Here is a 25,020-nt window from a genome sequence, read left to right on the forward strand (position 1 = left end):
AAAAATAATTATCAAGAAGTCAACCAAATTTGTTTATATTAAAATATGAACACGTTTACTTCTTTTGGCCACAAAATAATTGTGAATCATTTGGTGCAATTGTAATATATGTGTTTTCTAAATCAAATATTGCATTTCTTAATGAGTTGTGTATATGTGTGCATGTAAAAGTGTTTACATAAACTAATCTAAAAAAAACCCACATGGTTTTACTGCTGTTTCCTTGGTAACAAGCAAAACCTTGCCCTTTTAGCCTGCTGGCATTCGTGTGGACTGTACCACTCTGTGGGGGCTAACGGGGGTGCTAGCACACCCACCTTACACAATTGCCATGCTTAACTCGTATCATAGCGTCAGAAATATCTAAGATAATTATATAATATTTAGGTATAACCTCTGGTTAATTCTTTCAGGCTTCAAACGACAAATATAAGGGTGTATTTTATTCATTTACGGTTCGGCTCACCCCGGAAAACTACGTCATTACATTAAAATGACGGTCGTACAGTAAGCTGTCAAAAGCTTGTTGCTTAAATCTTTGCAGCGCAGCAAAGTGGGGAAGAAATTAGGTCGGACAAGCTTTAATTCTTGTTGCAGGGCAGGAATTAGACGGACTGTTGAACAGACATATCGGGGACACTTGACATCTTGTTTTCCGCTAGTTCAGTCGCCGTTTTGTCCGTGTGTCCTCCTGGCTGCTGCTGCGTGATATCCTTTCCTAACGATGAGGTAAGCAGATCCTCTCATTAGCGCTAACACAAGGTAATAAATATTATGGTTAAGGTACTCCATCGTGTTTTATAGTGACAGTGCTGCATATAGGTTGATAGCTATGTACAAAAAATATCATTTTTTGGTGAGGAAAAGGATGTAAATCACTGCTTTCCTTCAACCATCAATCTGTGCTGATGACAAGGTGTGATAGAAGATAGCGTCAGATAGATTATCGGTTCCCAAAGTTGGGTTCGGGGCCCCACTGGTGGTCGCAAATCGGTATAGGGTGTGAAGATCAAATTCAGAAGTCAAAATGTATAACCAAACTGTTTTATGAAAGCTTATTTATGGTAAATGTGATACATGAGATTAAAATAGTTATAAATCCATCAAATACAATGTGTTGGCTGTTCATGCAGTTTTACTAATTATGTAAGTAAAAAACTTTGAAGTATACGTTTAAATATTTATGGATGTTAGCTTTACATTTACTTCTCATTCCTTACTGCACAGTTTTATCCTAGTCTGCTGTGGATTTATTATTATTACTACTATTATTCGTAGTAGATGTAGTAGTAGTAGAAGTAGAAGTAGTAATAGCTGTAGTATTGCTTTTGTGGTGGTTTTTAAAGAGTAGGCTATATCTCTCTTGCTTCCATTTGATTTTCAATTTTGCTGCTGCAAATTGGGAATTTCCGTCCTAAGGGAGAAATAAGGGAATATTCTGTTCTAAATACTACATTTGTTTATACAGATTAAAAATCAAGAAGTGAAAAGTTGTCTCTCTGTTTCATTGTGCAGCCACTCCTCTAACTGCAAATCCAGTGACTTAAACAAAGACCACAGTTACTGACTCACCACTAATAACAACTACCCACCTACTTCCTTGGATTACAAGTAGCAAATGTTTACTTAATCATTAGTTAGATCACAAGTCACTGCCACTGCTAATGTGGGCCTCTGTAGTTTAAAAAGTTTGGGAAAGACAGCAATAGATGATTTAATGAGGTTACAAACTATGTTGTATTTATTTAATTTTAGCTAATTTAAAAATATATATAAATGTATTAGCCATATTTTTATCCTAGGTAGAACCATACTATATGTTTGAACTGCTTTGTGGCCTAAGAATAAAACAAAAATCATCCAAAACATGGTCAAAGTTTACTGTAAGCTTTGAAACAAATTAAAGTTTCAAGACCAGGATGAAAAAAAATCTGAGGCATTAATGTGGTTTCCTTTTCAAAAGTTTATACGTACATAATACATACATGTATAAGAGAGCAACACAGTTTCATACGGTTTTGACATTAGTCTAAAAATAAACCTATCTGAAATTAAAGCTTGCCTTTTATAGAGTTGTAATTTAGATAGGCTTTAATTAAAATACAGTTTGTGACACATGCCTGGTTGTGAAGTAACTGACTTTAAGAACATGTTAGAATATTAAAAATATTCGAGCCAGTGCTTTTTTTGTGTGCTTTCAATGCGTAAATATGGGTCTCCAGTAGTCATACTAAAGGTATAAGTGGGTTAGCAGGAAGTTTTTCCAGTTGCAGATCTGCTGCCACGTTCCTATTGGACGGTTTCAGACTGGGAGGGTCTTTCCAGAGCCCAGCACACAGACAGGAAGGGGGTGGCTGGAAATGTTTTAGTCAGAGCCTGGCAGACAGTTTGTTTTGACTGTTTGGGGGGGAAAAAAATCCAGTTTTTAGTCTGTGAGTCGGTGGGACAGGAAGGAGAGGGTAAGAGTGTTTAACTGTCACGATTGTAACAACCAGGCAGCTGAAAATGTTCTCCTAGCTTTCATTATCAGCTTCAGAAAGCAGTTTAGAGCTGCATGGAGTGAGAGAGGCAGCCTTTTTTTGACCCGTTTCCTGACTTGCGCCTAAAGGAATTTGCTGCTGTATGCTTTGGTTTTTCACAGACGGTTGCTAAAAAGAAAGAGGAAGAACATCAGAGGTCTGTCTTAAAGTCTGAGCACGATCTTTTCTTCTGACGGAGAAACAAAGATTTAAGTTTCATGAAGTAAATAATTGTGAATCATATGGTGCAATCAACTACCAAGATTTTCCACCTCTTTCGTCGTAGATCTACTGTACATATTTAACTCTGGTTTCTCTTCCTGTTCCAGTGTCGGGTGTTTATGTTTCTCGTTACTATCTCTTATCTGCATAAGGCGTGGCGTACTTGGAGTCAGGATTTCTGGCCAGATGTTCATGTAATGTAATCAACAGACCTGGAAGAGCGCCGCATTTGACCTTTAAACTTTAGTGTACAAGGAAAAGTATGTATTGCTGAAGTAGAATGGCACAATAACCGAAGGTTTGGCACACGTGTACGCCAACTATAGATTGGAGCTCGGAAATATTCACATACTGGTATTGATTAATTGATCGTCATGTCTCTACTCAGCTACACGGTCGAGCAGATAAACAGCTGAGGCTTTGTGCGCGTCATTCAACAAGCTAATGTTTGATGAGGAAGTGTGGCCTAAAAACATCTGTTGTTATGTAGGTGAAATGTGTAGCTTTGTCAAGTTAGAAATTAGAATATTTGTAATCTCTCTCAAAAGATAATTAAATAATGCTGTGAGCGAGATCAAAGAGAAAAAAATATTACCGATGTTTAGTTGGATTTTTATAATTACTGTGCTAAGCATTTCTTTAATTAGAGAGGCGCTTTGTGGATGCATAAATTGTAGTAGAGTTAGCATAATTTGAGCATATTTTGTAGGTGTTTTTGTTAAGGATGGAAAATGTCAAATACATTTAAATATGGGTTTAGATCTGTATGGATTCAATGTTTCATAAAATAAAATGTTTATTAACTATTATTCCTACATACTGAAATGATTTCATTATATCTAATGTATACCTGAAAAAAGATAGGCATCTTTGTAAAGATGTAAAATAAGAATAGGTTTGTAAATAAATCTGTTATTGTTAACATTTTACTGAAAATGTCATGTAGAAAATAAACAATACCTTCTGAATAATCAGTGGAAAAATCTTCAGTCTAACCCTTCCTATACTTCCTGAATAGATTTTTTACAAATTCCCACTGGTATTTTAATGATTTATCCATGATGATGGACTGGGCGACTCTTGACCATCACCCTAATCTTGTATGCGTTGTATGTTGCTGTACATTTGGAGTGGCGCCATTTCAGGTCCCTACAGACCCGTTTCTGGTGTCTCATTGAAAGGACTTTGGACTCATGTGTTGAGTAATTAGATTTGTTTTGTTTTAAATATTACTTTTCTAGACCTTGGAATACCTTGGTGTTAAAAATAGGATTTTCTGATTCTTGTCTCATGAATTGTCTTTTGTTGTTTGTGCAGACAGACCTTTAATGACTTCATTTATTAATCATCATTTTTACAATGATTGTTAAATTGTTCATAAACAATTAACAATAATGACTTGGCTGTGATTAGTCATAATTTGGGAACGCTGAGTTCAGTGTCACTAGGCACAACTTGTATTATTATTATTATTATTATTATTATTATTATTATTATAAATCCTTTGCCATTGTGAGACTCATTGTCTCATTTGCATGGGAGACCAGTTGCATCAACAACAAAACATAAAAACAGTAATAATACAATCCACTAAACTCTTCTGAAGATCAGTTCCATAAAATATCAGCAGGGCAGTTTTTCTGATTGCTTTCAGACATGTTTTCAAATATTTTTGTTTAAAAACTGGAACTTCCCATGTTTGACCAGAACCATGTTCCAGGTGGAGGGACCAGAGAAGGAGAATGCTTTATTCTCAAACTCAGTATCGGCATCAAGAAATGACCTAATTAAAGCCTGTCTGTTAACATAAAGTAGGCTGATGATCTGAAAAAGCAAAGCATCACACACCAAAGCAAAGAAAATAATGAATGGATGACAACTGCCAGTCTCTTAAAGTGTCTCAAAATTGTTCCTGTGGCCGAATGCTGCTTTTGTTCTTCACAAACTGAACGACATCTCATCGAACCTGGAAATCTGCTCTCTAGCAGAAAATCCCTTTAGGAAAAGTTTCACACGTTTAGTTTGATATCAGTATTTGTTTATTGATCTGAAACATTTCAGTGTGAAAGGAGAAATCTATACGTTGCCTCATGTCAGATGGGACTAGGCCTGTCACAATAGTAAATTTGGCTGGACGATAAATTGTCCCAGAAGTCATTGCGATCATTTTCAAGTTTCATCATGGTAATGGGATAAAATGCAAGAACACATTCTCAAAGATCAACAAACTTTAACTTATAATGAACATTTAAGATTGGAACTGGAATATATTTTATATGTCCAAAATAAATAAACAAAACAACTGAAACTACAAAAAAGAAAAAAAGGAAGTCTCTGTAAACAAAATTGTTGTTCAAATAATAAAGTTGAAAGCAATTCACCAGACTGAAGACTTCTGACATCAGTTTGGAAATTGATAAATCATGCAAATGAAAATTATTGAGCTTGTTTTAAATTTATTATACAATTATTACTAATTCATTTATTGCTTATTAAGGCAGACCTAGAGAAGACTAATTCTTAGTATCAATTATTCATTGAGTAACTAGTGAGCTTTTTCCTTTATTTATTAAAAGAAGGAACATGAACATTTTTTAATTTGACTGTTTTGTAGTGAAACAACAGTGCAAATGAAACAACAGAAACAAAACAACCACATTAAAATATTTGAAAAAGTTTTCAAAATGACCTAAAATTATTAGTTTTAAATAAGCATGTTTTAAATAAGCATATTGTACCTTTTACTGGAAGGCATTTTAGCTTTAATTGTGTTTTTTTCCCTTTCAGATCAGCAAAAGAAGTGCCTTTGAGAAGACAACCCCCGTCTGAAGCTGGTTCCCAGTCATAGCTGGCCTATGCTCCGTTTTTAAAGACCAATCTAAGAACTAACATATGAAATCTCGACAGCAAACCTTTTGGTGCAAGTCTGCACACGTTCAGCACCAAGAAGATTACTGAACTTTAGCCACAAGAAGAAGAAACGGAGAGAAGAAAATGACCTAAGAATATTTTGCTGAAATAACATCTGGACGTGGATTCTTTGAAAAAAAGCAAAGAACAAAGCTGCATTTAAACTTACATGTTGTATTAATCTCCAGCTTTTATTGTGGGATTTCTTTGAACCGTGGGTTGACATTTAACATTTACTGTGTGGTGAAACCTCTTGGACATGGCGCTAAATATGTCTTCAGTTAGAGACACCAAATGGCTGACATTGGAAGTCTGTCGCCAGTTTCAGCGGGGAAACTGTTCACGCAGTGATGAGGAATGCAAATTTGCACATCCACCCAAGAGCTGCCAGGTGGAAAATGGAAGAGTCATAGCCTGCTTTGATTCTTTGAAGGTAAGATATATGTCATTGATTCTTTAATCTAAAGTGAAACTCACCCATAACGTAAAGGTTTGATTGAAAAAATATCAGAATTAACAGTTAGTTGTATTCAAATTACTGGACATAGTAAACTGTCATGTTGTTAAGTGTATATGGTCAACATTCACCTATTTGTATGGGGGAATTTTACTGCCATAATTCGAGAGCACAGATTCTAGATAGATAGCGGCGCAGGTTGCTACAATCAATAGTAGCCACACAGGCACACCCAGTAGAAGAAAACAAACACATCCAGTACAACACTTTCATCCTATTGGCTGAGAGGTTGCCAGGCGACGGTACTTTTTTGTTCCAAGGGCCAGCCGAAAATGACTCGCAAGCACACTGAATATTTGAAAGAGAGCAGAAGTTTTGAGTACAAGCATAACAAGTTTTGAGAAGAAAGACATGAAGTCCTGCTTTCAAACTGAAAATGTGTGCTCTCGAATTATGGCAGAAACATTCCCCCATATATTTGTCTCATGTTTACCTTATGCCACTGCCACTATTGGCTAACCAATACATTATTTGACTGGAAATGATGTGATTCATAACAACTGCTTTGCTACCAAAACTTACCATTTGAAGTAAAACTATCAAATTTGTTTGCTTTAATATGGAAACATTTTGATATTTCTATTTGCAGTAGCTTTAATAGTTGCTGAATTAAATACACCATTTAAAAACCTTGAACTTAAACGAGATTTAAAGCTTTTTCATACTTTATATCTACTTTTAATGGCTGTTTTTTCTAGTAGAATGAGATCAATTCGCCTGTTCTATTACATTAAATACAATTTAATTCACAGTTTTCCATAACAGTTGTTAGTCCATCATATTAACTGAGATCTTCTAAAGTCTTTTTCAGTGCAGCACTCTGATGTGGATTCCCCTTAAAGCTTTTATTCATTTGACCCTTGTTAAGTCGGTAAAGATATGTAAGAGTGTTTAATTTGCCATCTGATTTCCTGTTTGCATGAGGTGTCAAACAGTCAGATCAATTCCTCTGCAGTTATTCAAAATGGGAACAATAAGAGAACACGCCATTGAAGAAAGGAAGATTTATAAGTTAAAAAAAAGGAAAAAGGAGGTGAGGTAAAATAAAAATATTCCAAGTTTGCTGTCATAGAACTGCAGGAAAATGAGATTGTACTGATCCAATAAAAGATTGAAGTTTCTTTATCAGAGGTGGTAATAAATATGTAGGGTCTTAGTTGACTTTAGTTTAAAGCACTGATCAAACAACTGACACTTAATAAGATAAGTAATTATAATCTTCCCCTAAAGGTTTTAATAATACAGAAATAATCCTGTCCATTTTCAGTGTTTATTTTCCCTAATGAAGATTTCTCAAAGTCCCTCACCGGATTAAGATGCCGACACTTCCAGACACTTAAAATCAAAACCACACTAAATTAGAACACCGTCCTCTCAAATATCATGTAAAATCCCAAACAATCAAGCAATTTTCCATTAAAAAGACAAAATACCTGCCATATGTTGTTTTATTTGGTTATATTTAAAATAATTAATCTCACATCCAATTGGATTAGAGCCAGTTTATCCTTGCTCCCTTTGCCTGTATGGAGCCGGTTCTGCCTTAATCCACTCTAACACGTTTAGTTGCACGTCCAGTACAGCTTGCTCCTGGGATTATTCTCATGTTGAGTCTTTGCTTGAGCTCTTCCTTTTACTTTTATGAACTGCTCCAATGTGCCCTTATGGTCGAGAGGCTAAAAGCATTAACAGAAAGTATAGACCCCTTATTTTGTTATCTGAAAAGCGGAATTGGAATAATGCTTAGATTATTTTAAACACATCTGTAAATGTAGCCACAGACATTTTTTTCTTTTTTAACGTAATTTTATCACGTTCTCTTTGTGTTTAACAGAGTTTGTGTATTTTATTTTAATTCTTCTTAATATCAGCTTTAGATATTAGCAAAAAAAAAATTTTTGTGGAGTGGAGTTCATTAAATTACTGAGGTCAGCCATTGAAGTGAATACTTGTCATTTTTGTAGAGCCGCTCTTTCTGCTTTATTGTTACCTTGTGAACTTGGAACTAGCTCTTTAAATGAATGCAAAATGAATTGTATATTCTCCAGTCTTGCATGCTTAGCAGCCAAACTTTAAGCTTTTTGATTTTAAGTCTGTAGAGCAAATGACTATAAATAACTATCTCTCTGGGTACTTTACTTCTTTAGGCAGCAAGGTGTTCTTGCTGCTGTAAAAATGCTTGAGGTATGATTTTCTTCACCACGTTAAACTTTCGAACTTGAGTTATGAACCACTGACTCCTATAGATTTACTGAGGGGAACTGTAGTGCTAGAATTTGCACTGACCAAGTGAAGGAATGTATTATTAAGTGAAGATTCCTTTTAAGCCACTGAGTCTAAACTTTGAAATTTGGCTTTGAGGGAAGATACATAATATTAAACCACCACATTTTTTTTCCTAATAATCATCTTTGCCTACCCAGGAAGATGTTTTTACCAATACTTTTTTTGTAATGTTTAACTGTCTTCATCACGCTATGCTCCATATAATTTGTTAAATTCCAGGCAATTACTATTGATGCTGCACAAATGTGTCCTAACAGACCCAACTTGCTGTAAGAGGAATGTGCTCAGGCTTTGATTTTGACTCATTGGTATCTCATGACTTGTCAGAGTTGTTGATGCGCAAAACCTATCCTGTTGTTTTGATGACTTTACACGTCAGCTTTAGGAGATGCATCGAGGCATTTAAGAGACAGATGCTTAAAACAATTCTGTAAACTCAAACTGAGGAAAAAATGTAATTTCATATTTCACATCTACATTAAAAATAACAACTCAGAAAAATTTGGCTGCTCTACATTACTGGAAAAGAAAACTGAATGTATCCATCCATCCAACCAACCAAGCAAACAAACAGACAAATTTTAGGAAGCCTTTCTGTGGCTATTTATGTCATTAATGTTGATGTTAACATGCTCTGCCCAATTATTTCCTAATATGGTGAAATGTTAGGTTTGCAGAGCATAAATTTCATGTCTAAGGATGAGGCAGGTTGATCAAGAATCTATGCAAAGTGGCACATGATTGGATATTTTTGTCAAAAAAATATTGATACAACTTGTAACACAAACCAATGAAAAGTTGTAATATGAGAGTTTCAGGGACCTACGACATTTTTCTTTGCATCAGAAACACTTCTGAAACTTACCACTGAGATAGTAGATGTGACATATTTAAAACATTCCTTTTTTTGGCTTTAAATAAAGCTGCTCTACAGTTGTATTAGTCATATTGCTATAATGCGTGACATGTCTTAGTGTTTAGTTATTAAACAATTATAATTGAAGTATTTTTTATACCATTTAGTAAAATGGGTGATGCTTTTATATGAGTGTATTTTAAGTGCATAGTTTCTTTTGTCAAAGATCAATAGTTGTATTCATTAACAAGATGAATACAAATGGAAATTTGACAGCTTCTGTGTTTATTGTTAGTTTCTTTCTGGCTTTTCTCCCAATGTAGGGCAGATGCTCAAGAGAAAACTGCAAGTACCTCCATCCTCCTTCTCACCTGAAAACCCAGTTGGAGATAAATGGGCGCAACAACCTCATCCAGCAGAAGACAGCCGCTGCTGTGCTTGCTCAGCAGATGCAGCTGATGATCCCTGGACCGAGTCTGCAGCCTGTGGTGAGATCCTTAGAATGACTCACAATGTACTTTTATTTTGTGACTAAAATGTAACACAGGTCCTCTGCCGTCATTGTCAACATCTTCTGCTCCACAGGGACTCGGCACTAATACCAGTCTTGGTTATGGGTCATATATCACCCCTTTGAACCATGGAATGAGTCTCATTCCCTCAGACATCCTCTCCAGCACCCCGGTTCTTGTCCCTGGCAGCTCAGCTGTCACGGTCCAGTGTTCCTCCTCCTCCTCTTCCTCATCTTCCTCTTCTCCATCACAGAAGCTGCCGCGTGCAGACAAATTAGAGGTATTAAAAGCTCCGGGAAGTTTAATTTTATATAAAAACACATTACACATTAATACTTCTGGGGCTCGTAATGGGCTGCAGCTAAACTCCTTTCTCCATCTTAATAACTTCTTTCAGGTGTGCCGGGAGTTTCAGCGGGGCAACTGCTCGAGAGGGGAGACAGACTGCCGCTTTGCTCATCCCACTGACAGCCCAATGATTGACACCACCGATAATACAGTCACTGTTTGCATGGACTACATCAAGAGCCGCTGCTCCAGGGAGAAGTGCAAGTATTTTCACCCGCCTGCACACTTGCAGGCCAAAATCAAATCCAGTCAACAGCAAGTCAGTCAGACCGGGATGGCAGGCCAGGTCACAGCTGCAGCCATGGTAAGACAGAGTCTCTTACTCAAGTTCATCAGTCGCCTCCACACTGTGTGACAGCATATAGGCTGCGTCTCAGCCAGTGAGATCCGGTAGTTCAAGCAAAGAAAATCTGAATTGAAAATCTCTTTGCAATTGATACGAGTCTCCTGCTACATGGCACCATAAAACATGACCGTTATGCACTGCATTATTGTTAACATCTTCCAATATGCCATCAGACAACCTCACTTGCACAATTTACACAGCATGCTCTGCTGCATTCTGTTAACTGAGAAATATGTTCACATATAAGACAGGGCAAAAAGGAATTTGTTACATTTGCTTAAATAAAAGAACAGCCAGTACAAAACAAATCAAATGTAAGCAAAAAAAGCTTTGCAAAACCTAAAATGTAATTATGTATGTATATGTCAGTATCCACTAAAGAGATAATGACAAGCATATGCACATCACAGAAGTCAAAAGTACTCGTTGTTGTGTTCGAATGGGACCGGTTAGGTCAAATTGTTTAAACGGTTTAAATTTTGTTTTCAGTAGATGTTTGTCGAATGCGTGCCATAGCTGATGTGTAGCATCTGCAAAAGTTTTCACTGCGAAAAAAAATAAATCAAAATATAACATGTTGCATGTTACTAAAATTAGTCTGTTTTTTTTTTAAAAAAACTCAAAAATATTCATCATTCTTGAATTGAAAAACTGAATTTTGACTGAAATCATTGTTTTGTGTTTCTGCAGGCGAATCTTATTGGTAGAATTGATGAAAATCTCACCAGCTGAATATGCAGTGCCTTTCAAAAGCAATAACACTCATTAAACTTTTTTTCACATTTTAACCTGTTATCTTCTAACTTCAAAGTATTTTATCATTTTATGCGATAGGCCAACCAAACGTGTAATAAAATTATAAACTGGAAATAAAAGGATAGATTTTCAAAAAAAAAATCCGTTTGCATTTTTATCTATAGTCAGGATGTGCTGTCTTTAAAATGTGGACTTTGTTGCCATTTCATTATGTCAACGTTTCCTGGTCTCTTTTTGAATTTCTTCTATTCCCCATAAATAAGCCAAAGAAAGTTTTAATATTTTTTCATGAGCTAAAAGAACATCAAGTTGTAAACAAACCTTATAGTGACAAAATTATTGTTTTTGTCATGCAAAAGTAAATAGTGTTTTCTCTTTACATTGGTGAAGAAAAGAAAATCACATAGCAGCATTTCCGAGGCTTAAAGAAGTATCACTTTTGTTGCAGAAGATACTGTGGAACCATGATTGGATATAATAACAGCTTTCCAGTATAATAACAGCTACTTTGTTTTCCATCGCAATGCTAAATTTAGAGCATGTGTATTTCTTGATAGACATCTGCAAAGGCTTAGTCAGTACAGTCATGTAGTGTACGGTGGATCCTAAACACGCTTCTCCTAAATCCCAGTTTCTTATGTAAACAACCTGTCTAAACTTTTTTACTTGATTTTTCTTAAAGGTAAACAATTAATAGAAAACTAATATATAAAAAAGAACTGTGTAAAAAACTATTTGCACAAACTTCAGCAAAAATGCACATTTTGGTTGATTTTTTTTATTATTCACTCTTCCTGAGTTCACATCTGCATCATAACAGTGAGTCAGACTATCCAGGAATGTGGTATTTTTCTAACATTTCTAATTTGCATTTTTTTTTAATCTCAAGTTAAAGTTAGACAGAATCAAAAGGGTCTATTTGCATGAGCGTATTAGTCAGGAGAAGAGTGCAGATGATTCCAAGATGATATACGACATATACAAGAGTTTATGTAGTTTTTCAAAGCAATGAGACACTAAAGAGCTGTCTTGTTTTGGTTCACTGTCATCATTATGCATATATTTGCTATATTTGTTTAATAGACTTCATTTTTTTACTCTCAAAAGCAGTTATATTCTTTTAATGTACTTTTATGTAAAGGAGGCATCCATCATTCCACCCAAAGCTTTGCAGTAAATGCAGTAAATGGAGCTCCACTCTGTGCTTTATGACGCTGGACGCATGTTTCATCTGTTGATTTGTGGCACTTCTTTGGGCTGGCTCTCATAAAACCAAGTCATCTTTCATTTAACAGTAACATTTTCAGTGCCTGCTGTGTTTTTTCATTTATATCCCTCTCTCAGAGCCATAAGATTGGCATAATAGGTCTAAAACTCTGCTATTCGTGCAAAGCTCCACTAATTTCACTACATTTTGATTATATTAACCTCCTCTGAGCTAATCTAGTGAAATCTATCAAGTGCATTTTGAGGGTATATGTATTTACACGTAATCATAGTAAATCTTTGCTAAATCTACTCATTAAAACAAATTGACTTAGTGTTTTTTTAATCATTTAGTCACCCTAGAATATGTTTTTGTTACTGTGCATGAATATTTATGTGGTATACTGCATTCAGATTATTTTGTTTTTGTTTCCCCCCTCCTCTCACCTTCCCACAATGCTGTCCTCCATGATGCACCTCTTCTTGCTGTTACCTGTATGTTAATGCGCTTGAACCCCATTGGCCCACTGCCATCATGTGCTCGCTGCCTGCTATTAAAAGACTCAGTCGACCGCCAAAGCAATGAAGCGACCCCTCGAGGCAGCTGTAGACCTGGTACTTTTCACCTTTTGCTTTGCATGTAGCTGTTGTGTCATTTAAAAAAAAAAAAAAAAAAAAAAAAACTTTTTTTATTTTTGTCATTTGTGATTTACAGCTTCTTCGTGTAGCATCTTATCTGTGCACAGCCACCATCAGTAAATGCTTAAACAACCAAATTTGTTCTTTGTTTTTGTTAATATTTTATCCTCATCATAACTTGAGGCTTCAACTGTGGTTGTTTTTCCCCATCTTTTATTATTGTTTTGAATATAAATATGAACTCTTTAGCAATTTCAGAGCAGACATTATAGTTGAACACAACGAGAGAGGATTTATAAGGCTTCACATGTCTTTCTGTCACTTTTCAGGCCTTCCCACCCAGCGTCCTGCAGCCCCTACCAAAGAGACCAGCCCTGGAGAAGAGCAGCTGGGCCAGCTCTCTCCTTTCACCCAGTTTATTGCACTACCAGCAGGCTATGGCTAATTCACAGTTGCAGCAGGCTACGGCAGCATTTTATCCTGCAGGTGAGCTTCTTATCAGAGACGTTAATACAACTTTTATTAACATGCTTTAGATGCAGTGCCTTGCAAATTTCATACGTTAAATCTTTTCACAGTTTGGAACATTGCAACCACAATATTTAAAGTGTATTGTTTTGAGTTTATGTGATAAATCAACACATTAGTGTGTCACAAGCATGGTATGAGTTTTACTCCAGCTCAGTCAGATTGGATGGGAGCATTTTTGCACAGATATTCAGATAGTTCTGAAGGTCTGAGCTTTGGCTCGGCTAGGATACTTATAAGTCTGACTGAATGTCTGATCAGCTTTCCATCCTAATTAAATAAGAGGATCCCCAAAGCGTGGTTGTGTTTCACTGGGGTTGGTGTGTTCACAGTGATGCGTAGTGCTTGTTTTCTGCCATTCGGTTCATATTCCAATTGAGTCAAAATTGATTTTTCTCTCTGTAGATTTTTATACCTGAGCTGTGAATCTCTGCAGCTCCTTCAGAATTACCATGAACCTTTGAAAGTCTTTCCATCGGATCAAATATATTTTTGGCTTTTGGAATGTGAATACCTATAATAGTACAGCAAATTTGCATTCGATATATCCTTTGCAATGGCAATACTGCTCACATTAAACCTGTAATGACACCTGCAATTCAATATTTTTGCAGTCATGCAATAGTAATTTTTCATGCTGGACTGAACAGAGAGCTGTGAGATGCTTAAAGCTTGGGATATTGTTTTGAAACATAACTTTGCTTTAACTTTTCTATAACTTAATCTGTTTAGCTAATCTTTGATCTCCAAGATGCTGTTTGACTATTATGCACCGAGCAAACCTGTACAGCTTTCAATCTGATTTTTTTACTGAGATTAAATTATATAGAAAGTCTGTTTATTAATTTAACTCCTGAAATGGATCAAAGTCACATCAGACTGATTTGATTTCATAGTAATTTTTTTAAAGCAGTTGACTGCTCTGGATTGCTTGCTACACCTTGATTTTATTTTTTTAATGAATAATTTGCAACACCTCATATCATTTTTTCTCCTACACTTCAATTATGTGCTGCTAGTGTTGCTCACATAAAATCCCAGGTCAATACAGTGACGATTGAAGGCACTGTGTATCTCATTTCTGGGTTTCAGTGATTCCATGATGTCAAAAACACTTTACATGGTCTTTCAAACCTAAGAATGCATTTGCAGGTCATATTGGGAATAAAGGGGTCTAATATATCAAGTTTTTCCAAAAGGATTCAAGGTTTATTTTTTATTTTTTTTTTGACAAATAAAAAAACTGTTCTTGAGTTTTATTAGCATTTGCTATGATTTCAATAGGCCTTTTTCTGAGCAAAATATTTAACTTTAGATACTGAGATACTTATGACTTTAAAGTTCATTTTTGTAACACTAGGTTACAGAAACAAAGATTTTTATTAACAAAAATCAATACTTTGATAAAGGAGCAAAACCAGTAGTAGTTGTGTGTATGGAAGAGAAAATGGCAAGAGGCAGGGCCAAGTGAATAAGCTGTCATTTTTCTACTAAATCCAAAAAATATTGACTAAAATTGTTGTTGCAGCAGCCTGTCAGCTATGTTATAAGTTACATCTGCAGGATGTCAGAAGGGATTGTTGTTTTCTGTTTCACCTTCTCAATCTCCGCAACTCTTTTTCAAAAGGAGGAAAAAAGACATTTGTTTTCCAAAATGTTTGATTTTTTTTTTCCATTGAACATTAAAAATGAATTACTTTGAGATATTTACTTTAACGTGAAACCCCGTGATAAAAATATGGGGAACATTATCTATTTCAGCTGTAAGTATTTAAACACCAGGACATAAAAAATATTCAATTTCATGTGATGTTAACTCAGTAAACACCCAAAATCAGTTTGTAAAATAAACTAAATGTACTCAAACAGACATCAGGATAGTACTAGCAGTGCAGTCGATCAAATAACGTAATCCAGTGCTGTTTAAAAGTAGATATTTTAGTAGTTTGTTCCTCTGGATTATGTACAGTATGTGTTAGTGCAATGCCAAGGAGAAATGCCATTAACGGTGATCTCAGAGAATCAAATGTTGCCGCCCCTCCATCTGGAAAGGTAATAAGCGTTCATCACAGCTGGCTGTCATCCCAGCAGTTCATGTTTCATTAGGTTTGCCCCACTGTCAAACTGTGCAGTCCCCATTGAAAACATATTAAAACCAAGAGATGTGCATCTCAGCCATGCCTTTTGATTAGTTCAGAACAAAGTATACAACATAGCAGTGTGGGCATGCAATATTACTTCAAAAACAGACCAAAAGACCTTGGAGCAGCTAAAAAAAGGACCTGGGCTTATGAAGAGCTGGTAAATAAATCCAAAGTTTAGCTGACAAAGGTGACAAAAGCCCACAATGAGTCTTTTTTGGTGGTTTCTTGTTGGTCTTAAGGGTTTTTTCTATTTCTTAAACTCTTTTTGCAAACATCCACATATTCTGGGATGCTTAATGGAAATCTAGATTAAATTATAGTAGGTCTGCAATACAGTGCCATTTTTTCTGTTATTAAGGAACAGTACCATCATCAGTCAACAAAGTTTGTTTTATTGCTGTGAGGACATGATGACTCTTGTTTGCTTTTGGAGCCAACAGCAGAATATTTGGCATTTTTAGCTGGCAGCCAAGAGGTTTTAGTTAAAAGTAATAAGCAGGGATCAACAAATTGCTATAAAAAGAAAATATGAAGCACCTAAAAATGTTTGTATTTCCTGTGTTACTTTGATATCATTTATATGAATGGTTCTAAGTACAACAATGGAAATCTTATTAGTGTTTGATGTAGATATAGTAACAATTACTGCTGCAAACCATCCTGTTTGGTTTTACTTACTTTGAACATGATGATCGGAAATCTGTATGCTCAATTGAACACAATGATAACAACATGAATAATCAGACTTTTCTCATTATGGTGGTAACTATTGCTAACAACTCGATAGGATATCCTCTATGGATTCAAACAGTAAAAGAGCATTTTCAGATATGGACATTAGGCAATATGACTGATTTAATGTGATACTAATAAAAGTAAAACTGTTCATTTCTGCAAATTTAACTTGACGCTCTCATCCCTCACATTGAATACTGAACTTTTTGGCTGTCATTCAAGAAATTCCAACACTGGTAGCTATCCTATTTTATTTCCAACTCAGATCTAGGAACTTGTTCAAAACACGTCTTATGTAACATAATATACAAGTAAACACATTTTGTTTGATGACATGGAGAACCGAGCTGCAGAGGGACGTTACCCAAATAAATGCAGAACATTTTAAGCAAAATAAGCTTTAAATATATTGGAAATGAGATAATCAAAACTGTATCTGGGTGTTTTATTTACAGCATGACAAATAAAACACATAAATACATGAACTGTATTTCCTATGCTTTCTTGTTTGTTTACTAAACAGTGTAAACTGATGTTAATGTGTTGGTTAAACTGAGTTTGTTCTTCCCATTTTGTAATCACACAGGTTCTGTCTTGTGCATGACTCCTGCTAACAACATTGGTATGTTATTTCATCTTCTTAAAACTGTGTTCTCCAGTCGACAGATAACACAGAGATTAAATAATTTGTTTACAGCACCAGAAAACCAAAACGTCATTGTTTATTGAAACACGAGTTCTTATGGCACATTCTTTGTGCTTTTCTGATCATAAAAACCTTGGGTATAAAATTTCCTCTTTTATTCCAAATGGTTATTTTTGAAACTCCATCACTGTTTGTAGGTTTTCTATGCTCTACTGGGAAGAATTAGGAAATTTGTTCAGCATTCCTGACATTTAAAAGTTTAAAAATTTTAAGTATTTTTTTATATACATTTGTGCACTTGTGGTATTTGTCAATTTCTGAGCAAATTTCCTAATTAGATTTCTTATTAGCGCTCCTTTTATGTTTTCCCTTGCTGTCTTGCTTTGCCGTGTGATCACATGCCATCTGCTGGTCTAACCCAATGATGGCTTGCCGCTACTTTCATTGTATATTTGCTTGGCCAGAGAACGAGAAACATTGCTATGGTTACCATAACGCTCCACCTCCCTTTTCATTGCTTCCATGGTTCCCCTCCTGAAAAAGTCCCCATGATGTACAGTGCTACGCCTGCTACTGTCTCTGCAGCAGCCACTCCTGCCACAAGTGTCCCCTACGCAGCAACAGCACCAGCCAATCAGGTTTGCTCCTTTTTAAAGCTTTCTGTGGTAAATCCTTGAGCTCTGTATCAGTGCTTCATCTTTAAATCAGGGGAGTTGCTTCATCAGCATTGGGATGCCATGCTTGCTTTACAGCCATAAAGCTTCATGTACCTGTAGACCTTCAGCAGAACTGCTAGGCTGCATTTCATTCCTTTCCCTTACTATAGACAACACCTCTTAAGAAATCTTAACAGTGTTGTATTTATTTTTTTATTGCATGTTTTGTGCTTTGTTCAGTGTCGTCTTTTTAAGACTTAAACGGCAGCAAGAGGTTATATTAAGAAGTGAATGTCCTGTTTGTGAGCATGATGTGTTTATTACATTTTTACTGAGATTTTTTTGTGACTCCTGCAGTAACTTTGCGAAGAGTGAAGCCAAAAGGAATAATAATAACAATAACAGATTTTAATTACTCAAAATCTTATTTAATGTGCAGTTACAGACAGAAATTTACACACACTCATCAACAGCATCGATGTCATGTTATATTTTTGGCTTTTAATGGCACATTTTAACAGTAATTTGTTTTGGGTGGACAGACACGACATAAAACATGTTATTCAAAAATAAGATATTAGAGCACAAGTAGGATTTTATTTCTCTGACCAACGAAAGTTGTATTGTACTTCCTACAAACAGGGTCTAATATAGACATACACCCGCACTGATCCATAGTCCATGCATTTTCAAAATGGCCAATCAAAACTAGTTTGGATATGTGTTTGGATCATCATTGTGTTTCACCTGTCAACAGTATAAATATTTTAAAATGGTGTCATATTCAATATTTTTTCACTTCTATTTATTTCCCCCATTTTTTTTTTTATCTCAATACATTTGTGGAATAAATACAGTGAAAATAATTGCCTTTAATTTTGTGTTGCAGATGAAAGCAACCAGCTCTTTGAAACAGGCTTTTCTTTAATTTTTGGTTCAGGGTACAGAGTCCTGTAAAATGCAGGACTCTGTTGTTGAGGAATGTTAAATGTTCCTCAACATTTAACATTTTTAAATGTTGAGGAACATTTAAAAAGTGTTGTACTGCTAAGAAAAAAAAACTTATTTAAAAAGCTGTTGTTTGAAACTATTCTTCTGCTTTTGGAACAGATCATCCTCAAGTAACCATCAGAAACAGACGTCAGTGCCACGTCGCAGCAGTTAAAGGTCTTTTTCAACCTCCGTACAAACAGTCTACTAGCATCACACACAGCATACAACAACCTGCATGTTAATAAAGTTGCTACTGAAATGAGGGTTACTTTGCATTTGCTGTAAGTGCACGCTTTTACGCCTGTGTTCAATGCATTTTCAATAATTTTTCGTGATGCGTTCCCCCCCCTTTGCCGGTTCTGTTGAAGTCAAGGATGAAAGCATTTTGTCTCGTTATACACATTGTACAGTAACCTGGTCTGTTAAAAAGGCACTACAACTAGAGAAGTCACAAACGGCAGACAAAACAGTGTAAATACAATATAAAAATCTTCTTTTGAACTAATCTTAACACAATTAATAGAGTTCTTACTTATAAACCATTTAAGTATATAGATATTTATGGTTGAAAACATTGAGTTTGGTCACAGAAATGTCAGGTTGGTCCTATATTGCAGATTACTTTTATCTTCTTGAATGTGCTATTTAATTAAAGTTTGTTTTTTTTTATGACAATTTCATAGTGCCAGATTTAAATATATTTAGCAAACCAGTGGAAAGCACTTATTCTAACTTTGAACCTCATGTTGTGTAAAATGATAGCTGGCTTATGGACATCCCTTTAAAATGCTCAGAGAGATCCCCAGAGAACTGGATCAGTGCTCCACCTTCTGGTGTGCCTTTGCATTGCATAGACAGGCTCTATGCTGAGAGGAAATGCTGTATAATTCATCTGATGTCAAATAGTAGACCCACTCATAAAACATTATGTCCTTTTAACAATATAAACTTCATATTACAAGTAAGATGCTTAGAAGATATGGTTTAAACTATAGGAAGAGCGGCTACAGACATGAGAGATTGCTTGGAATACAACTGCTAATATTTAAACTAAAGTTGTTGTGTGAACATTGTCAGAACTGTTTTGTTTGAATGTTACAAGTGCCTAAACAATCGTAGGTAGAATTGCAAAACACAGTCCATATTTTCACAAAAGTATAGAAGTTACTTTCTCTGAACTTAGAGCTTACTTTGAGTTCCTGGAACTTTCCTGAATCGTATTAGTTACTTTCTCAAAACTTACTGAGTTCCTATAGAAAAGGAGCAGCATTTTGAAGTGACTCTTCTTGAACTTACTATGTCTCAAATCAGTCCTAAGTACCTTATAGGTACCCAGATACAACCCACCTCATAAATACAACCTGCCTCATGAAAACATTCAGTATGTTCCAGGAAGTACCTAGCAAGCTTTGTGTCGGTTCCTGAAAAGAAAACTTGGAAAGTTCTAGGAAAGTTCCACAAAGTACCCTGGAAAATCCAGAAAGGTTCCAGGAAAATACCTGGTAGGTTCTGGAAAAGTTCCAGGGAAGTGTCAAGTTTTTAGGAAAGGACGACCTCTGCGTTCCTCCAAAGTAACCTCTAAATCCAGTGAAGTGCAGGCTGTATTTTATAGTGCTACTGAATTGTACATGCAATGACATCTGAGAATACTTCAAAAGTTTTGTGTGCAAATCACTTCGGTAATGTACTAATTAAGTCACTGATGTTTGAGATAGATTTCCATGCGTAGTTTGCAGTGCAATGTCAGTGCATTAGTATTTTCTCGAAATTCAAATAAGGTTTTGTCCTTGACTAAATTTCTCACAGACGTTCAAACAGGTGTATACTGTGCATAGGACCTAATATCCAGGTTTAAAAATTATATTGTTAAAAACTATGTTAAAATACTTTTTGGTTTGATAGAATTTCAGAAGTAAAAATTGTTTTGGTGAAATGTACTTGTGTGGTTAAACCATCACAGCAGCCAGACTGTCATTTGTTTCTTTTAAGAGAATAATTTCTCTCTTGTATATTTGTATTTTCTATTCCATCTTTTAGTTCTGTGTCTTACAAACTTTTGGCGATTCTGTGTTTGTTTACCATCTTTGAATCATTTTACACTTCATTAGTTGATACTAAAATAAGTACATATGGATATTTTGCTAGTTTTAGGACACTTAAAAATGTATCCTATTATATTTTATGATGAATGTAATTTATTAAACTGACTTTGGATCTGTTCAGTTCCTTTAAAAACCTTGACTTGTAGTTTTAGCCTATTACAATAAAAGAATCAGGACAAAGAAGAAACTGAGAACATACAGTCCTCGTCACTGCCTTGTTACCTGTAAGAGACAACGAATGTCTGTATAAACAAGGCCGTTAAGTTGCTTGTTATGTGCAGAAGTGCATTGTACCACTTGTACAAAGGTCTGAAACTAAAACAGCTTGTGATTTAATGAGACTATTCAGATTGTTTGTATAGCACTTTCGTTTAAAATGTTACAAAGTGCTTCACGTGAGTATGTCATATGAGTTGGTTCAGAAAGATCTTCACAAGATTAGAATAATAAAATGTGTAATAAAGAAACTAAGATATTTAATTGGATGTCAGGAATTAAAGTGATTGAAAACTTAGCAAAATTATGCATACCCCTTGAAATTCCTTAATTTTCTTGTTCTAAAAAGCCACAAACTTCAGTATTTTACAGGTATTTAATAAACAAAGACAAAGTGGTCATAAAAGGATACATGATTTTGATTTATTTTAACATCAGATCAAAAGCATATGGAAAGCAGTTGTTTTTAAGCTCTGGTATGCCTAAAGAAACCGTAACAGTAACAATTAGGCCTCCTAAGTTTCATATCTTTGGATCTGCAAAGACCTCAGTGGGAGAATCTTGACAACGCAACTCCTAATGTTTCACTTTGCAAATCTGGCCTTCAAGTAAGAGTGACAAAGAGTGGAAAGACATAAAAAGTACAGTTTGAAGTTTGTTACAAAGCAAGTATGGCACATAGCTATAATGTGGAAGAAATGTAACCATTTGGCTTACGTCCAAAGTTGTATGTGTGGCAGAAAACCAGAGTCCCCCATGAAACAACTCAAGCCGTACTGTGACACCTTTTGGTTGTCTGTAGGGTAAAAAGACCAGAATGGCATGTGGGGGGCTGCAGTCCACTCACTGTTACGCCTCTGGGATACAGCAGAAAGTTGTCACTGCTCCCTGTCAGCTGACATGTGTAGGAGTGAGCCAGCTTTCTGACTCAAAGGGTGATGTAGCGATTTACAGCAATCACTTCACTCACATCATTTCTTGGTATCAACACACCCCGGAGCGTTCGTGCTGGAGAGCACAGAGATGGGATAGATCACTGGCTGTCAGCCAAGGGTAGACTCTTCAGTAGCATTTATGCATGAAAAAGGACAAAATTAGTGAAGTGTCACTTCCCCAATGTGTTTAAATGCTTAGAACGGATGTTGGACAATCATTTTCCTCTTGTTTTTCAAAAGCTACGTTCTTAACTTGATTTGTGGTTTATTGTGGTTTACAAAATAATTTTTTTTGTGAAAAAGGATTCTAATGCCCTGGACATACAGTCTACTTTTGAAACATTGTCATGGCAGCATTAAGCTGAGAGGATGCTGGTCTGAGTTCAAATGAAGATGCGATGAACTAAATAGAGGGTAATCCTGGAAGAAAAGCTGTTGGATGCTGGAAAGGGTTTGAGATTAAAGTTGAGTTCACTTTCTAGCAGGACATAGTAACTTTCAACATACAGCCAGAGCTACAGTCAAGTGATTATCGCAAGATTCATGTGTCCCAGTCAAAGTCCAGACTTAAATCTGCGTGAAAATCTGCATCCCTTCACAATCATGCCCTACTTTGTCTTTGTCTCTTAGATAAAAACCATGAAAATACTATGAAGCTTGTACTGGTAATGCAACAAAAGTGAATACTTTTGGAAGGAACTGCATATGTAAATTTATTTACAGAACCAAACAATTTACAGTGGACCAAAACACTAAAACTTTCTGCATACGTAGCCAAATTAGCTAACCCAAGACCTTACTAGTGTCTCTAAAAGTAAGAATAAAATGAGTAAAAATCTACCCATCCCTTTTAATTGAGAATCTCAAATCTTATATAAAGTCCCTGATGTGAGTGCATTTCTTACACACTGCTCTATTCAATGTTGAAGCATTAATAGTTCAGCAGCTGTATTCAATTTTAAAGTATGATTCCCTTTAACTTCAGTTTGTCACTAGCTGTGGATATGAGATTTTCTTTTCTTTTTATTCAACTTTCAAATCTAAAGCACATTTCTGAATATTTGTGTTACTTTTACGGACTAAGAGCTTAGCAGGAATACGCATGAGGCTGTTTCAGGGTTGGATATTTAAGACATGAGGTTTCGGACATTAAGAATGTTCAGTCTTACTGAAAGAAACGCCTCTCTTCAGCACTTTGGCAACTGTCAAATGACTAAGAGGATTTATTTGTGATATTTGCCTTATCTTTGATCTATCCTGAGTTTGTATTTGTTCTGAAACTATTGCGTTGTTCAGTGATATAAATTTGACAGATGTTTTTGTTAATATTCGTTAAGTTTGGAGTTGTGATTGCAGATTGTATGACGAACCCAAATGACATACTGACATGCCTGACGTTTATTTGATTGATCAGCCTGGCAATGTGTATGATTCATTTAAAGAGTTAGCCATCTCTTATTAAAGCAGCCTTTCTGGTGAAATCAGGTTGCATCCTGGTGGGAGTTGTTTGTGCATAATAATACATTTCATGTGGACAGTTTTGTTCATGTAAATTCAAAATTGTGTAAAATTTGAGATATTGCAAATAAAGTAATGTCATATACATGCAATGCTGCGCAATCTGTTTTTTTTATACTTGTATTTTAATGTTTGTGACCCTATATCAGACCAAAGAAATCAATATTATCATCAGAATTTAGTTTGGACTCCAAAGGTTATCTGCTAAGTGGCATATTAATTATATATTTTTAAAGTTTCCATACAGAATTTTCCAAAAATTTAATATAGTTTGTGATCTTTAGAGCTCCATGCTGTGCTCAGATTTTCTATTTGTTTTGCTATTTTGCTCTAAATTTTTAAGACAAAATGTACTTATCCCAAAAAATGAGCTTCCAGGTGCAAATGCCTCTACAACTGTAACATAAGGCAACCGATCAGCACTTTTGATAACATCATTTTTCTGTCTTCTTTTCCCCTCTTTATTGATGGGTTTTCCTACTTCTAAGATGTCACTCTGCACTGCTGCAACAAAGCAATCAAGCCATATGTGAGGAACCTGCATGGACCTCAGGAAAATCCGGCAACTATAAAACTCCTTGAAGAGTTTTTTGGGAAGAACCAGGGCAGACTGTGAAATCCAGATCTTGAACAATCACTTTCATAAGTGCGTTCCATTGAGATACTTTCCAGCTTCACAATGTTTATCTGATTAGCTTAATTCTTGTGCCTTTAGGGAAGCAATTGACCCAAATACACACAAGAAGAAATGGCTTCTTTTTTCTTCTGTGTGTTTTTTTAACATGTTGCTATGTTGGGAACAAAAATCAAATTCAATACTTATTTACCATATTTATGTTAATTGTAGATTTACTCGGTGAAACTATTTACACTCAGATATTGCCAGCAGGGAGGCTTCAGAAAGTTTTGTAATCCGTGGCCAAATGGGGAAAACTAATAATCTTCTGGTAGCTCTCTAGAACCAGAACCCATTAAAGAGCTTATGAAATATTTGTTACAGTTAAACCCAAAATGATTCTCCTGCCTCTGGCAGATTTACACTAAAGTAAACTTTTAATTATCTGATAAAGAATCTGTGGAGGGAGTTTAAAATTAAAGTGATGGGAGGAATCTTTCTAACCTTGGTATTGTCCAATTGAAAACATGCAAGAAGCTGGTTAGCAATTATAAGGATTTGACAGATTTTTCAACAGATTATTCAGAAGGTTACAAATAATTTTCGGCGTGCTATTTTTCTTAAATAGAATAAAAAAAGAGTAGATTTACAAAAATGATTATGTTTGGTTATTGTTTAAAAGATACCCGTCTCAATTATCAAAAACAAACTTCTTGGTTGAGTGGAAATTATTTTCAATCTAAATCTGCCAAAGGTATGAATAATTTTGAGATAAAAAAAACAATAATAATCCATGTTTTCAAATATGTAGGTA

General features: G+C 35.4%; 1 protein-coding gene across 8 annotated transcripts; it reads left to right on the top strand.

The window, feature by feature from the left end:
• The first annotated feature begins 473 nt into the window (after positions 1-473).
• LOC103134262 (muscleblind-like protein 2a) lies at positions 474-23,682 on the top strand. 8 transcript variants are annotated; one of them, XM_007546429.2, is made up of 10 exons: positions 474-729; positions 5,529-6,084; positions 9,634-9,798; positions 9,896-10,102; positions 10,220-10,474; positions 13,040-13,093; positions 13,447-13,603; positions 17,111-17,146; positions 17,714-17,808; positions 18,937-19,021. In XM_007546429.2, exons 2-10 carry the CDS (start codon positions 5,911-5,913, stop codon positions 18,949-18,951), a joined length of 1,158 nt encoding a protein of 385 aa, XP_007546491.1. In that variant the 5' UTR covers positions 474-729; positions 5,529-5,910; the 3' UTR covers positions 18,952-19,021. The 8 variants fall into 8 exon arrangements, with proteins under 8 accessions (XP_007546491.1, XP_007546494.1, XP_007546489.1 ...); XM_007546432.2 differs by having other exon boundaries at positions 17,756-17,808; XM_007546427.2 differs by lacking the exon at positions 17,714-17,808 and having other exon boundaries at positions 18,937-23,682.
• Positions 23,683-25,020: the final 1,338 nt, after the last annotated feature.

Source organism: Poecilia formosa, unplaced genomic scaffold (assembly GCF_000485575.1).
Source record: "Poecilia formosa unplaced genomic scaffold, Poecilia_formosa-5.1.2 Scaffold16, whole genome shotgun sequence".
Taxonomy (NCBI): domain Eukaryota; kingdom Metazoa; phylum Chordata; class Actinopteri; order Cyprinodontiformes; family Poeciliidae; genus Poecilia; species Poecilia formosa.